Genomic DNA, 16449 nt, shown 5'->3' with positions numbered 1-16449 from the left:
GCACAGATTAATGTGCCAAAGGATTTATTCCCTCACCATTGGTGCAAAGATACTATCTACAACAAGAAAAAAGGTTCCAGAGTAAGGGGCAAACAGCAGGACGACAGTGTCAGGTACGAGGGACAGGCTCGGGTATACACCATGGCGATGGCCCCCCGTGTTAAGGGCTGAAGAATGTGGTGAAAACACTGGGAAGGAAGGTTTATCCTCACAGAGCGGAATAGCAAAAAGGAAAAACCACATCAACTACAGTTTTACAGCGAGATCTGTCCCAGGATCAGTCAACCAGAGAAAGAAGCCCAGGGAACTGCCGAGGGAATTTGGGAAGATGATTCCAAACCAGCCATGTTACCAGAGGACCAGAGTGAATTTCACCGCGTCAACCACACAGGACAAAGGAGAATCCAAAGAGCTTCGACAAATACATAAAGGGCAAAAGAGTAACTAGGGAGAGAGTAGGGCCTCTTAAGGATCAACAAGGTCATCTATGTGCGGAACCACAAGAGATGGGTGAGATCCTGAATGAATATTTCACATCGGTATTTACGGTTGAGAAAGGCATGGCTGTTAGGGAACTTGGGGAAATAAATAGTGATGTCTTGAGGAGTGTACATATTACAGAGAGGGAGGTGCTGGAAGTCTTAACGCACATCAAGGTAGATAAATCTCCGGGACCTGATGAAATGTATCCCAGGACGTTATGGGAGGTTAGGGAGGAAATTGCGGGTCCCCTAGCAGAGATATTTGAATCATCGACAGCTACAGGTGAGGTGCCTGAAGATTGGAGGGTAGCAAATGTTGTGCCTTTGTTTAAGAAGGGCGGCAGGGAAAAGCCTGGGAACTACAGACCGGTGAGCCTGACATCTGTAGTGGGTAAGTTGTTAGAGGGTATTCTGAGAGACAGGATTTACGGGCATTTGGAGAGGCAGGGACTGATTAGGAACAGTCAGCATGGTTTTGTGAGAGGAAAATCATGTCTCACGAATTTGATTGAGTTTTTTGAAGGGGTAACCAAGAAGATAGATGAGGGCTGTGCAGTAGACGTGGTCTACATGGACTTTAGCAAAGCCTTTGACAAGGTACCGCATGGTAGGCTGTTACGTAAGGTTAAATCTCATGGGATCCAAGGTGAGGTAGGCAATTGGATACAAAATTGGATTGACGACAGAAGACAGAGGGTGGTTGTAGAGGGTTGTTTTTTAGACTGGAGGCCTGTGACCAGCGGTGTGCCTCAGGGATCGGTGCTGGGTCCGCTGTTATTTGTTATTTATATTAATGATTTGGATGAGAATTTAGGAGGAATGGTTTGTAAGTTTGCAGATGACACCAAGATTGGTGGCATTGTGGACAGTGAAGAAGGTTATCTAGGATTGCAACGGGATCTTGATAAATTGGGCCAGTGGGCCGATGAATGGCAGATGGAGTTTAATTTAGATAAATGTGAGGTGATGCATTTTGGTAGATCGAATCAGACCAGGACCTACTCCGTTAATGGTAGGGCATTGGGGAGAGTTATAGAACAAAGAGATCTAGGAGTACAGGTTCATAGCTCCTTGAAAGTGGAGTCACAGGTGGATAGGGTGGTGAAGAAGGCATTCGGCATGCTTGGTTTCATTGGTCAGAACATTGAATACAGGAGTTGGGATGTCTTGTTGAAGTTGTACAAGACATTAGTAAGGCCACACTTGGAATACTGTGTACAGTTCTGGTCACCCTATTATAGAAAGGATATTATTAAACTAGAAAAAGAGTGCAGAAAAGATTTACTAGGATGCTACCGGGACTTGATGGTTTGACTTATAGGGAGAGGTTAGATAGACTGGGACTTTTTTCCCCTGGAGAGTAGGAGGTTAAGGGGTGATCTTATAGAAGTCTATAAAATAATGAGGGGCATAGATAAGGTCGATAGTCAAAATCTTTTCCCAAAGGTAGGGGAGTCTATAATGAGGGGACATAGATTTAAGGTGAGAGGTGAGAGGTGAAAGGGTCCAGAGGGGCAATTTTTTCACTCAAAGGGTGGTGAGTGTCTGGAACGAGCTGCCAGAGGCAGTAGTAGAGGCGGGTACAATTTTGTCTTTTAAAAAGCATTTGGACAGTTACATGGGTAAGATGGGTATAGAGGGATATGGGCCAAGTGCAGGAAATTGGGACTAGCTTAGTGGTATAAACTGGGCGACATGGACATGTTGGGCCGAAGGGCCTGTTTCCATGTTGTAAACTTCTATGATTCTATGACACTGAAAACACGTCACCTGGTGACTGCCAGCTCACAAGCACCAGTCACGTTACACGAGTGTGTCACCCAGAGTGCACCTGGTGACTGGATATTAGAAAAGATCCTAATAGTTCAGGACCAAGTTAATCTCAGCCCTCAATCCCTCACTGAGATGGGCTCAATGGCAAGAAACAGGTTGAAACTGAAGAATTTATGATCGGAGGTCCTTACCCTAACTCTAGTCTGCTAAAGAGACCGAACACAGCGAGGTGAAATAAAAACACAAAATGCTGGAAATACTCAGCAAGTCAGGCAGCCTCCGTGGGGAGAGAAACAGAGATAACGTCTCAGGTCAATGACCTTTCGTCAGAACTGGAAGAAGTTGAAGATTTAACAGTGATGGTGGATGGGGACTGGTTGGGCCTCCGCTCAAGGAAGAAGCGGAGGGCCCGCAGGCCGTCCTGGAGGGGGATGGAGGTGTGGAGGGACTGGGCGTCCACGGTGAAAAGGAGACAATTAGGGTCGGGGAACTGGAATCTGTTAAAGTGGCGGAGGGCGTCAGAAGAGTCGTGGATGTAGATCAGAAGAGGCTGGACAAGGGGAGAAAAAGAGTCGAGACAGGTGAACTTGCAGTGTTAGTGCTTTAATATACAGCCAGAATAAAAAAGTTACTGTACAAAAAGATCAATTAATTAGTTACACTGAGATTGCAAAAGTTGACACTTTTGGCCGAGTCACCGTGGCAACCAGATTCACTAAAGCTACAGGACTGGAAAACAGCCAATAATATACAGCAATGATCCAATCATAGTTCAGACAAACCAAGTCCAAAAGTCTATATAGGTTTATCAATTATTGTAACCAAGATTGGACCAGTGCCTTTAATATATTAATTATCACGTACAATATTAAATTCATGTTGAAGGTGTTAACACTGTTTAACAATGAGCATCGCCGTGTGACAGAGGGAACGGCCCATTAACCAGAGGTACAGCACATCCAAATGCCGATGCGTTGAGATACTGTCCAGTAGGACACAGCTTCACGTCTGATTCACCACAGGGCAAGTTCACACAACTCATTAAGGGATGCTCGAGCTGAGGGTTTAGCCCACAGGGAGTGGGGGTAAAGGTCACATCAGTCACCTCGGGCAACAGGGTCAGAGGAGCAGAGGCAGGGGCCTGGGGGGGGAAGCTGCCCGATACGGTCTCCTGTGTGGTGCGGCACTGGCAGAGAATCTAAGAGGTGGGAATTAACGCCTCAAGTGAACGCCATCATCTCCACCCGACAAAAACACGCACACACAGCGCCCCTGCCAGGATACGGCAGACACAACGCACCCGACACGAGACAAACAGTCTCGAGATTCAGGTGACAGCAAGAACCAGAACAAAAGTATTGCACCCACTACCTGAACTCAAAGACTGTAGCGCAGCGAGGGTCTGAGAAGCACCCACACAACTGCAAATTAAAACCAGGGCCACAAAGTACTCCAGGCACTCTACAGGAAAGGTTCTGATCAGGTATTTTCTTCACAGTCAGAGCTATAAACACACTGGGCTGTAAATTCCTTCCTCCCCCTTAAAAAGGGGCCATTTTTCTCCACCAAAAAAAACTCTTTCTGGAAATGACTGAGAAGTTTCCCTTCTATTTTTCTTAAACCGCAAGATACTGAGTTACTCTTTACTTCACTTTTTTTTTAAAAAATCAACTACCAGCCAGATTATTGCGGACACATCAAACAGGAGTCGAGCGCCAGTGCAGAGGGAGTGGGGAAATCCTGGAACAGGCGGAGGTTTCTACCCTCAGCCTGGAAACTTACACAGAAGAATCTGGAACAGTTGATTCTTATCTAGATCAGTAACAGCCAATAATGGAGATATCAGGAGCCTTTCCCACTATCCCAGATGCTCGAAGACATCCTCAGTGGGAAGAGCCATAGTTCACCCAGATGGGCTGCCTTTTCAAGCTCATTACCACCCTGTCCTTCACTTCTGGCCAATAGGACCATTCACACCCAAAAGGAACCAGAACTACGAAAGTGGCACCTACAGGGTTCGTGAGACAGAGCACGTGCAATGAAAATTAGGTCAGTTGCACTCATTGTTTTGGTTCAATACACGCCTTACACGGGACACCCAGAATGCAGCAGTCAGTTGCCATTTGACCACAGATATGAGAAAGGATGCTCCTCGGTTATTGACAAAGTTGGGCAAGAAGCAATGGATGCTTCAATGGGAAATGGGCTCCAAGGTCAGTTTCCCACGGCTATAAATGGTTTCTTGGCTGTAACTGCTTTTATCTTGCTTTGTATGATGATCTTGCGTAGTTTCTTGGGGATTTTTCCCCCCAATGTCTAGTCCAGATCCATCATCAATAATTGGTCATCCAAAGTGCGTTGTGGAGATCCAGGGGCTGCAGCAAGGAGTCCAGCTCGGCTCAAAGTAATAATGACCGGGCCTGGGTCACTGCAGCGTCTGAAGAGAGGTGGCCAAGTGTGGACGGGTGGCCAAGTGCCCAGGAACCAGGTGAGTACTAAAGGCAGAAAACAGGATTGACCCAAAACGTGCTCCCAAGTTGTGTGTGGCTGCAGAAAGACTATCAGCAAAAACATGTAGACAGAGCATGACACACAAGACAGTCTTCCTTCCAGGTTCAGCCATCATGGCTCGTGCCCTTCCAGTGCAGTATTCATGCAGTCACCCTTATGATGGACAATCCCAGGCACGTTCTTCAGTGTCACACAAAATCCACACGTCAGAGACTCAAGATGGGTGGTCCCAACTTTCCAGAACCAAAACAGATAACCCAGACACACCCAGGTGAAACCACAAACCTCCCGCCCCCATCAGAACGGGCCGCCCCCTCCCCCCCCCCCCCAACATCGGAACGGGCCGCCCCCTCCCCCCCCCCAACATCGGAACGGGCCGCCCCCTCCCCCCCCCCCCCCCCAACATCAGAACGGGCCGCCCCCTCCCCCCCCCCCCCCCAACATCAGAACGGGCCGCCCCCTCCGCCCCCCCCCCCAACATCAGAACGGGCCGCCCCCTCCCCCCCCACCCCCCCAACATCAGAACGGGCCGCCCCCTCCCCCCACCAACATCGGAACGGGCCGCGCCCTCCCCCCCCCCAACATCGGAACGGGCCGCCCCCTCCCCGCCCCCCCCCCAACATCGGAACGGGCCGCCCCCTCCCCCCCCCCAACATCGGAACGGGCCGCCCCCTCCCCCCCCCCAACATCAGAACGGGCCGCCCCCTCCCCCCCCCAACATCGGAACGGGCCGCGCCCTCCCCCCCCCCCCAACATCGGAACGGGCCGCGCCCTCCCCCCCCCCAACATCAGAACGGGCCGCCCCCTCCCCCCCCCAACATCGGAACGGGCCGCGCCCTCCCCCCCCCCCCAACATCGGAACGGGCCGCGCCCTCCCCCCCCCCAACATCGGAACGGGCCGCGCCCTCCCCCCCCCAACATCGGAACGGGCCGCGCCCTCCCCCCCCCAGCATCGGAACGGGCCGCCCCCACCCCCACCATCGGAACGGGCCGCCCCCCCCAACATCGGAACGGGCCGTCCCCTCCCCCCCCCCCCCAACATCGGAACGGGCCGCCCACTCCCCCCCCCCCCAACATCGGAACGGGCCGCCCCCTCCCCCCCCCCCCAACATCGGAACGGGCCGCCCCCACCCCCACCATCGGAACGGGCCGTCCCCTCCCCCCCCCCAAACATCGGAACGGGCCGCGCCCTCCCCCCCCCCCCCATCGGAACGGGCCGCGCCCTCCCCCCCCCAACATCGGAACGGGCCGTCCCCTCTCCCCCCCCCCCAACATCGGAACGGGCCGTCCCCTCCCCCCCCCCCCAACATCGGAACGGGCCGCCCCCTCCCCCCCCCCCCCAACATCGGAACGGGCCGTCCCCTCCCCCCCCCCCCCCAACATCGGAACGGGCCGCCCCCTCCCCCCCCCCCAACATCGGAACGGGCCGCCCCCTCCCCCCCCCAACATCGGAACGGGCCGCCCCCTCCCCCCCCCCAACATCGGAACGGGCCGCCCCCTCCCCCCCCCCAACATCGGAACGGGCCGCCCCCTCCCCCCCCCCCAACATCGGAACGGGCCGCCCCCTCCCCCCCCCCAACATCGGAACGGGCCGTCCCCTCCCCCCCCCAACATCGGAACGGGCCGCCCCCTCCCCCCCCCCAACATCGGAACGGGCCGCCCCCTCCCCCCCCCAACATCGGAACGGGCCGCCCCCTCCCCCCCAACGTCGGAACTTCTCCTCTGTCGTCCAGCTGGGTGGGACTGTGCTCACCTGGTTCCATTCCTATCTATCTACTCGTAGCCAGAGAGTCACCTGCAAAGGCTTCTCTTCCCGTTCCCACACCGTTACCTCTGGAGTCCCCCAAGGATCTATCCTTGGTCCCCACCTATTTCTCATCGACATGCTGCCCCTCGACGACATCATCCGAAAACACGTCAGATTCCACATGTACGCTGACGACACCCAGCTCTACCTCACCACCACCTCTCTCGACCCCTCCACTGTCTCTCATTTGTCACACTGCTTGTCCGACATCCAGTACTGGATGAGCAAAAATTTCCTCCAACTAAATATTGGGAGAACCAAAGCCATTGTCTTTGGTCTCTGCCGCAAACTCCATTCCCTGGCCACTGACTCCATCCCTCTCCCTGGCCACTGTCTGAGGCTGAACCAGACCGTTCACAACCTTGGCGTCCTATTTGACCCCAAGGTGAGCTCCCGACCCCATATCCACTCCATCACCAACACCGCCTACTTCCACCTCCGTTACGTCGCCCGTCTCCGCCCCGCCTGAACTCATCTGCTGCTGAAACCCCCATCCATGCCTTTGCTACCTCTAGGCTCGATTATTCCAATGCTCTCCTGGCCGGCCTCCCATCTTCCACCCTCCATAAACTTGAGCTCATCCAAAACTCTGCTGCCCGTATCCTAACTCGCACCAAGTCCCGTTCTCCCATCACCCCTGTGCTCGCTGACCTACATTGGCTCCCGGTCAGGGAGCGCCTCAATTTTAAAATTCTCACCCTTGTTTTCAAATCCCTCCACGGCCTCGCTTCTCCCTATCCCTGTAGCCTCCTCCAGCCCTACAACCCTCCGAGATCTCTGCACTCCTCCAATTCTTGCCTCTTACGTATCCCCGATTTTAATTACCCCACCACTGGTGGTCGTGCCTTCAGCTGCCTCGGCCCTAAGCTCTGGAATTCCCTCCCTAAACCTCTCTGCCTCCCTACCTCTCTCCTCCTTTAAGACGCTCCTTAAAACCCATCTCTTTGACCAAGCTTTTGGTCACCGGTCCCAATATCTCAGGTGGCTCGGTGTCAAAGTTTGAAAAATCGCTCCAATGAAGCACCTTGGGACGTTTTACGTTAAAGGCGCTATATAAATGCAAGTTGTTGTTGTTGTTGTTGAATAACCAAAGGCCCACTCAGTGCGAGGAGAGGGCAGTAACGGTGCACACCCACAGCAGGCAGCCCAAGGGCACCAATGAGAAAGCTTTGACAATGGGACACACTGCGGATTAGTTTGGGAAGAGTTGTCAGGTTTTATAGACAGTGTTGACTGTAGCCAATGCCCAATTGCTGGAATCACCATTTAGTACCAGAACCAGCCAAGGGTAGGTGGAACCCAGTCCCTAACCATTGCTTTCTCACCAAACCAATCCAATGGAAGCTGCAAGAGGTCTTTCAATTTTTTATTTTAAAAACATCTGCTTTAATGAATCATATACTTCAAAGCAGATTACAGTTTACAGCAGCTGGCTTATTTACCTAGCCCACATTTAATTTTAGTCTCAACATCAGTTTTAAAGGTTTTTAGACTGGTGCAAAGTTCCTCCTTTCTCACCAAGTTCAAACTCTGCAACTTCAGTTGTAACAAGTATTGTACTCGGCTCAGGTCATCAGTCTGTACTTCAGAGTTTTAATTATTCATTGCTTGGAATTTAGCACAACCCTAAAGTAAAGAATAAACTTACATTTATATAGCATCTTTCACAGACTCAGAACGTCCTAAAGCTCTTTACTGCCAATTAAATAATTTTGAAGTGTAGTCACTGTTGTAATGTAGGAAACGTAGCAATGGAATAAATTATTAGATGATCTGATTTATTTTCCATTTTAGGAGATGGTTGGGGGATAAATATCAGCCAGGACACCGGGAACTCCAGAACTCCCCTGCTCCTCTCCGAAATAGTGCCGTGATCTTTTACGTCCACCTGAGCGGGCAGATGGGGCCTCAGTTTAATGTCTCATCTGAAAAACTGTACCTCGGAGAGTGCAGCACTCCCTCAGTACTGCGCTGAAATGTCAGCTTAGATTATGGGCTCAAGTCTCTGGAGTGGGACTCGAACCCACGACCTTCTGACTCAGAGGTGAGAGTGCGACCCACCCAGCCACGCTGACATCACCGTGGAGAAATCTTTCACTTTCCTGCTTTTGTCAGGACACAAGAGGGGAGACAGACAGGCAGTTTACCCCTCAGCTCTGGCCATTACAAGCCGTTCACACAGAGTCACCCAGCAATCCAACGAACCTCAAAGTTCTTAGTGATCAAACCTAGAGATAAGCCTTTGGGATAGCAAGGTACCATCCCTTTACTCTGGGAGAAGAGGGGGAAAAAACTTATAACTTACTGTGGCAGGGTATTTTATACACCTTCCCAAACAGCACCAGAATCCAACACAACATAGTCTTCAATGTTTTAAAATTCTACAGAGAAACGATTTACTCTTAAGAGTGCATGGATCAGTCGATAAATCATGGACCATCCTTAAACAGCAGCTGATCGAGGTAACCTCCTAGAAGCGATCAGCAGCTGCAGGCTCAAAAGTCCTTCTTTCCCCAGTGGGAACGATCAGGTAAGTGGAATCCTTCCCACCTTCAAGGCATCAGATACAATCTCAACTCGGCATTGTGCCGGGTATCCGCAGTACCGTGGAATTGGAGGGGCCGCACGACCACGGCATTTGTCCAGCAGCAGGTTTGATGGGCTTGGAAGAGTTTGGCTCTTCCCAAAGACAAGGCCTGCTCTTCTGGGAGTCCCTCATGCCTTCAGTTGGATCAATTCAAATCAAAAGGCTACAACTCAGAGTGAGGGGAAAGAGAGGGGGGAGACAAAGGGCAGACAGCTCAAAAGGATCTAGGGGGGCAGCTCAAACAGTACCCTGGGACACTTCGAAGCTACTGCTGTGTCCAGAATAAGAGGCACAAGACATCACCCACCAGAGATCGCTGGGTTTGGACCTCACCTCGAAGGGAGCTGCACAGTACTAACCACGTGGACTCTATCCATTCTGTAAAATCACATGCCTTGCCCCCCACCTAAAAAAAAAGGGGAACTATGTTCACACCCAGTACGGGTCTCTCCCTGTGATTCAGCAAATGTAGACCTCTTAATGCCAGCTGGACCATCCGTGTAACCTGGGGGCTCCTTACCAGAGATTGAACAGGGGGAAGGAAAATAGAGCAGAAAAACAGAACTGATTTCAGCACTCCCTCACCCCTCCCTGAACGTGCAAGACATGTCCCCCAGTATACCCTCAGTAAAGGGTTACTGCAGAGTGCGTGAAACGAGCCAACGGAACAGAACGTGAAAAATAAGCTCACAAGAAATGCAAATGAACCAGTTGCAAAGAGTCCAGCCCTTACCTCTGACCACAGGCGCCGCACGAGGCACGGAGTACATGGCCAAACTGGCAAAGGTGCCAGGGACACCCGTCTTCTGGCCACTCACAGTTGGCAACACTAAACAAACAAGGGAAAGAAATAGTTTGAGTAAGAACTGAAACCCGTCCCCCTCCACAGGTTCCGCTTGCTGGGGGGGGGGGTGGGGGGAGGTGTTGGACAGGGGTGCGGTGGTGACATTATTTCGAACGTTTCTTCTCTCCTTTCACTGGTCTCCCCACTTCATCAACTGATAACACAGGCAGGCAACCTGCTCCCAGGCCTCTGCCAATGCAATGCAACCAGGGCTCCTCTGAAGGAACAGGCCCAAGGATATGTTTCCCAATGGGCATCATTTTAGTGCCTCGAGCCTCCATTCAGCTCCTGTCAGCTGTACCAGAAGATGGAGAACAGCACAGGGGTGATTCCAGGGGAAACTCACTCCACTTTCAGCAATCTGTGTCCAGACGCCCAGATACCAGTCACACAAACCACTGAAATAGTGCACAGGTACAAAGAGTAATCAAAAAGACTAATGGAAGAGTATCACAGTAGATACAGCACTGTTTGTAGTCTCTCGAGTTTAGAAGGTTGAGCGATGATCTAAATCGAGGTGTTTAAGATAATTAAAAGATTTGATAGGGTAAATACAGAGAAAATATTTCCTCTGGTGGGGAATCCAGAACAAGGGGGCATAATCTTTAATTAGAGCTAGGCCATTAAGGGGTGAAATCTGGAAGCACTTTCCACACAAGGGGTAGTGGAAATCTGGAACTCTCTACCCCAAAAGGCTGTGGGTCAGTTGGAGCTTTCCAGACAGAGAGAGAGATTTTTGCTATTCAAGGGTATCAAGGGGTATGAACGAAGGTGGGTAAACGGAGTTGAGGCTCAGATCAGCCATGATCAAATTGAATGGTGGAACAGGCTTGAGGGGCTGAATGGCCTCCCCCTGTTCCTATATAACTCACAGTCCAATTATTACTCCAGCTCCAATGCAGCATTTAAAACAAAACTACTATTTTTCCCAAGCATCCTTCAGCAGGGAAGCAAAGACATAATTTAACTGATCCCGCAGCTTCCACAGCTCAAGGCACTTCCGCCATTAATAATCGAGTAAGGGGTTTGGTCATCCTGGGATGGTCGGCCTTCGAGCCATGCCAATTACTGGAGTTCAGTGAACATTCCTACTACCCTTAATCTCCAGCTGCTGTTCTGTCAGCTGGGGCCAGAGGCTTCACCCACCCCTGTAGACAGCTGGGGCCAGAGGCTTCACCCACCCCTGTAGACAGCTGGGGCCCAGAGGCTGCACCCACCCCTGTAGACATGGGAATACAACAGTACTCCAAATGGAAAATAGTGAGGTGGCCATTAAATGATGGAGAAAAATGTAAGATTGGTAACTCTAAGAATCCAGACCAGCAGATGTTGAGACAGTTTCCCTTCCATAGAACCAACCATGGAGCACCCCTCAGGTTCCAGATGTTGGATGCCGTGATATGCTCCTCCTGCACTATGTGGGAAGTCATGGACACTACCAGTGTCCCTGGAGACCATGTGTGCAGGAAGTGTGTCCAGCTGCAGCTACTGGCTAACCGTATTTCGGAGCTGGAGCTGCGGGTGGATTCACTGTGGAGCATCCGCAATGCTGAGACTATTGTGGATAGCACGTTCAGTGAGGTGGTCACACCGCAGGTAAAGATTACGCAGGCAGAAAGGAAATGGGTGACCGCCAGGCAGAGTAAAAGGACTCGGCAGGTCGAGCAGGAGTCCCCAAGGGCCATCTCCCTCTCAAACAGATATTCTGCTTTAGATACTGTTGGGGGAGATGGCTTATCAGGGGAAAGCAGCAAGAGCCAGGTTCCGGGCACCACGGGTGGCTCTGCTGCACAGGAGGGGAGGAAGAAGAGTGGCAGGGCTATAGTGATAGGGGATTCAATTGTAAGGGGAACAGATAGGCGTTTCTGCGGCCGCAAACGTGACTCCAGGATGGTACGTTGCCTCCCTGGTGCTAGGGTCAAGGATGTCACGGAGCGGCTGCAGGGCATTCTGGAGGGGGAGGGTGAACAGCCAGTAGTCGTGGTCCATATTGGAACCAACGACATAGGTGAAAAAAGGGATGAGGTCCTGCAAGGTGAATTTAAGGAGTTAGGAGATAAATTAAAAAGCAGGACTTCAAAGGTAGTGATCTCAGGATTACTACCGGTGCCACGTGCTAGTGAGTATAGGAACAGGAGAATAGACAGGATGAATGCGTGGCTGCAGGGATGGTGTAGGAGGGAGGGATTTAGATTCCTGGGACATTGGGACTGGTACAAGCGTGATGGGTTACACCAGAGCAGGACCGGGACCAATGTCCTCGCGGGGGTGTTTGCTAGTGCTGTTGGGGAAGGTTTAAACTAGAGTGGCAGGGGGATGGGAACCTGAGCGGGGAGTCAGAAGAGAATAAAGTTGAGAGCTGCAAGAGAGGGGAAGACCCAGGGGAAATGTTACAATACAAATAGTACAAACAGTTGTTCAAGAACAAGTGACCGGGAAAAGCGTAGAGCAGCGGAAAGAAAGTGTACTTTAGGCACGACAGATAAAATAAAAACTAGAAGGCGTAAGGCGATTAACCCAGCATCAAAGCTGTGGCAAGGGGTTAGGAACCTGAGCAGGGAGACAGAGGAAAGCGTGTCAGGAAGGGACAGAAGGTATGGAGTAAAAGGTAAAGTGTTAAAAAAGGAGAAAGCAGGAACTAAGTGTCACAAAACATATTTGAAAGTTCTTTATCTGAATGCACGTAGCATTCGTAACAAAATGGATGAGTTAAATGCACAAATAACTACGTATGGGTATGATCTTGTGGCCATTACAGAAACATGTCTGCAGGGTGACAACGACTGGGAATTAAATATGCCAGGGTATTTAACAATCAGGAAGGACAGGCAGGAAGGAAGGGGAGGTGGGTGGCTATTTTAATAAAGGAAGGAATCACTAATACAGAGAAATGATATTGGGACAAAGGATCAGGACAATGAAACAGTTTGGGTAGAGATAAGGAATAATAAGGGGAAAAAAACACGAGTGGGTGTAGTATATAGGTCTCCTAATAGTTGCAACTCTGCTGGAAGAAGTATTAATCAGGAAATAGTCGGGGCATGTAATAAGGGAACAGCTATAATTATGGGGGATTTTAACTATCATATTAACTGGACAAATCAAATTGGGCAGGGCAGCCTTGAGGAAGAGTTTATTGAGTGTATTAGGGATGGATTTCTTGAGCAGTATGTAACTGATCCTACAAGGGGGCAAGCAACCTTGGACCTGGTCCTGGTTACATTCCATATCCAATTCGAGGGTGAGAAGGTTGGTTCTCAAACAAGCGTACTGAGCTTGAATAAAGGAGACTATGATGCTATGAGAGCAGAATTGATTAAAGTGGACTGGGAAAATAGATTAAAGGGTAAGACGGTACATGAGCAGTAGTGTTCATTTAAGGAGTTATTTTACAACCTTCAAAAAATCATTCCACTGAGGAAAAAAAGGTGTAAAAGAAATGACAGCCATCCGTGGCTAAGTAAAGAAATTAAGGATAGTATCCGACTAAAAACAAGGACATAAGGTAGCCAAACCTAGTGGGAGGATAGAAGATTGGGAAGTCTTCAAAAGACAGCAAAAAGTAACTAAAGGATTGATTAAGAATGAGAAGATAGATTATGAAAATAAATTAGCAAAAAATATAAAAACAGATACCAAGAGTTTCTACAGTTATATAAAAAGAAAAAGGGTGGCTAAGGCAAACGTAGGTCCCTTAGAAGATGAGACCGGGAAATTAATGGTGGGAAGCATGGAGATGGCAAAAATGCTGAACAAATATTTTGTTTCAGTGTTTACGGTAGAGGACACTAAGAATATCCCAACAGTGGACAAACAGGGGACTCTCGGGGGGGAGGAGCTAAATATGATTAAAATCACTAAGGAATTGGTACTCAGTAAATTAATGGGACTCAAGGCGGATAAATCCCCTGGACCTGATGGCTTACATCCCAGGGTCTTGAGGGAAGTGGCAGTAGGGATTGTGAATGCTTTGGTAATAATTTTCCAAAATTCTCTGGACTCAGCAGATTGGAAAACTGCTAATGTAACACCCTTATTTAAAAAGGGTAGTAGGCAGAAGGCTGGAAATTATAGACCAGTTAGCCTAACATCTGTGGTGGGTAAAATTTTGGAGTCTATTATTAAGGAGACAGTAGTGGAACATTTGGATAAACATAATTTAATAGGACAAAGTCAGCATGGCTTTATAAAGGGGAAGTCATGTCTGACAAATTTGCTTGAGTTCTTTGAGGACATAATGTACAGGGTGGATAAAGGGGAACCAGTGGACGTAGTGTATTTAGACTTCCAGAAGGCATTCGACAAGGTGCCACATAAAAGATTATTGCTCAAGATAAAGAATCACTGGATTGGGGGTAATATTCTGGCATGGGTGGAGGATTGGTTATCTAACAGGAAGCAGAGAGTTGGGATAAATGGTTCATTCTCGGACTGGCAACTAGTAGCCAGTGGTGTTCCGCAGGGGTCGGTGCTGGGTCCCCAACTCTTTACAATCTATATTAACGATTTGGAGGAGGGGACCGAGTGTAACATATCAAAGTTTGCCGACGATACAAAGATGGGAGGGAAAGTAGAGAGTGAGGAGGACATAAAAAACCTACAAGGGGATATAGACAGGCTGGGTGAGTGGGTGGAGATTTGGCAGATGCAATACAATATTGGAAAATGTGAGGTTGTGCACTTTGGCAGGAAAAATCAGAGAGCAAGTTATTATCTTAATGGCGAGAAACTGGAAAGTACTGCAGTACAAAGGGATCTGGGGGTCCTAGTGCAAGAAAATCAAAAAGTTAGTATGAAGGTGCAGCAGGTGATCAAGAAGGCCAACGGAATGTTGGCTTTTATTGCTAGGGGGATAGAATATAAAAACAGGGAGGTAGTGCTGCAGTTATATAAGGTATTGGTGAGACCACACCTGGAATACTGCATACAGTTTTGGTCTCCATACTTAAGAAAAGACATACTTGCTCTCGAGGCAGTACAAAGAAGGTTCACTCGGTTAATCCCGGGGATGAGGGGGTGGACATGTGAGGAGAGGTTGAGTAAATTGGGACTCTACTCATTGGAGTTCAGAAGAATGAGAGGCGATCTTATTGAAACATATAAGATTGTGAAGGGGCTTGATCGGGTGGATGCGGTAAGGATGTTCCCAAGGATGGGTGAAACTAGAACTAGGGTGCATAATCTTAGAATAAGGGGCTGCTCTTTCAAAACTGAGATGAGGAGAAACTTCTTCACTCAGAGGGTAGTAGGTCTGTGGAATTTGCTGCCCCAGGAAGCTGTGGAATCTACATCATTAAATAAATTTAAAACAGAAATAGACAGTTTCCTAGAAGTAAAGGGAATTAGGGGTTACGGGGAGCGGGCAGGAAATTGGACATGAATTTAGATTTGAGGTTAGGATCAGATCAGCCATGATCTTATTGAATGGCGGAGCAGGCTCGAGGGGCCGATTGGCCTACTCCTGCTCCTATTTCTTATGTTCTTATGTTCTCCCCTCTTGGTGAGCTTATATAGCAGTGACTCTCCTTACTGTACTGACGGGATAAAAGTTTGGCTACAACAGAGGCATCTGGATTCAGCAAGTGTAGAAACAAAGGCTGGCTTTATATCAAACGGATTGAAAGACTGGACGACACAGGTCTGAAATGAAGATCATCCTCCTTCGCAGACATTGTGGAATACGTTACCAGGCAAAGACGTAGGCGTTGATAGTGTACATGGGTTCACGGTGAGTGAGTGTGTGTGTTGTGGGCTAATGGTGTCAGATATAACTTTGCTCCATATCCTTTATATCATATCATATCTATAATATACATGTATAGAGTCCATCTTTGCAGGCATGGAACCAAATGCCCAAAAATGTTCTGGCTATTTATTGACTACTTTTAACATTTAATTTTGGTAGTGTCTTTTAACATGAGCACTAATAGATACAGCATCACGGGTGAGGTCTGCACTTTATGTTCATTTTATGTCATCAATTTGCTAAACAATTCTGGCTACCATCTACATCCAGGGCTGACTACATTAACACTGGAAACAAAGAAGTTGAGTGGGGGGGGGCTGCACACTTTTATATATGGGGAAGGGGTCAAAGAGATCTGGGAGCACCAGATATGACACTGGCTGTACCCAGTCACTGCGCGTCAGGAATTAACAAAGCAAAACTGGATGCTGAGCTACATTGCCCAAGTTGGAGGCTGTCGTACTGGAGTTGACCAGGCCACACCTTGCATCATCTCCTCAGCACAGAAACAGGTTACTCGGCCTAAGAGATCTATGCCAGTGTTTATGCTCCACATGAGCCTCCTCCCACACTATCAGCATATCCTTCTATTCCCCTTCTCCCTCATGTGTTTATCTAGCTTCCCCTAAAATGCATCTATGTTATTCGCCTCAACTACACCATATGGTAGCAAGTTCCAAATTCTAACCACTCTCTGGG

The 16449-nt window shown here is 49.3% G+C and overlaps 1 protein-coding gene across 1 annotated transcript in view; it reads right to left on the bottom strand.

Annotated features, from left to right (window-relative positions):
* Positions 1–2853: 2853 nt before the first annotated feature.
* Positions 2854–16449, bottom strand: part of LOC137344327 (uncharacterized) — a 30759-nt gene continuing 17163 nt past the window's right edge. The window contains exons 4-5 of the mRNA XM_068007189.1: positions 9894–9989; positions 2854–4750 (exon numbers count right to left, since the gene is read on the bottom strand). Of these exons, the coding sequence (XP_067863290.1) occupies positions 4572–4750; positions 9894–9989 (275 nt within the window). The 3' untranslated portion in view covers positions 2854–4571. The remainder of the gene's footprint in view (positions 4751–9893; positions 9990–16449) is intronic.

This window comes from Heptranchias perlo, chromosome 27, assembly GCF_035084215.1.
Source record: "Heptranchias perlo isolate sHepPer1 chromosome 27, sHepPer1.hap1, whole genome shotgun sequence".
Taxonomy (NCBI): domain Eukaryota; kingdom Metazoa; phylum Chordata; class Chondrichthyes; order Hexanchiformes; family Hexanchidae; genus Heptranchias; species Heptranchias perlo.
The sequence above is the reverse complement of the archived record's forward strand: the minus strand, read 5'-3'. Positions and strand labels throughout refer to the sequence as shown.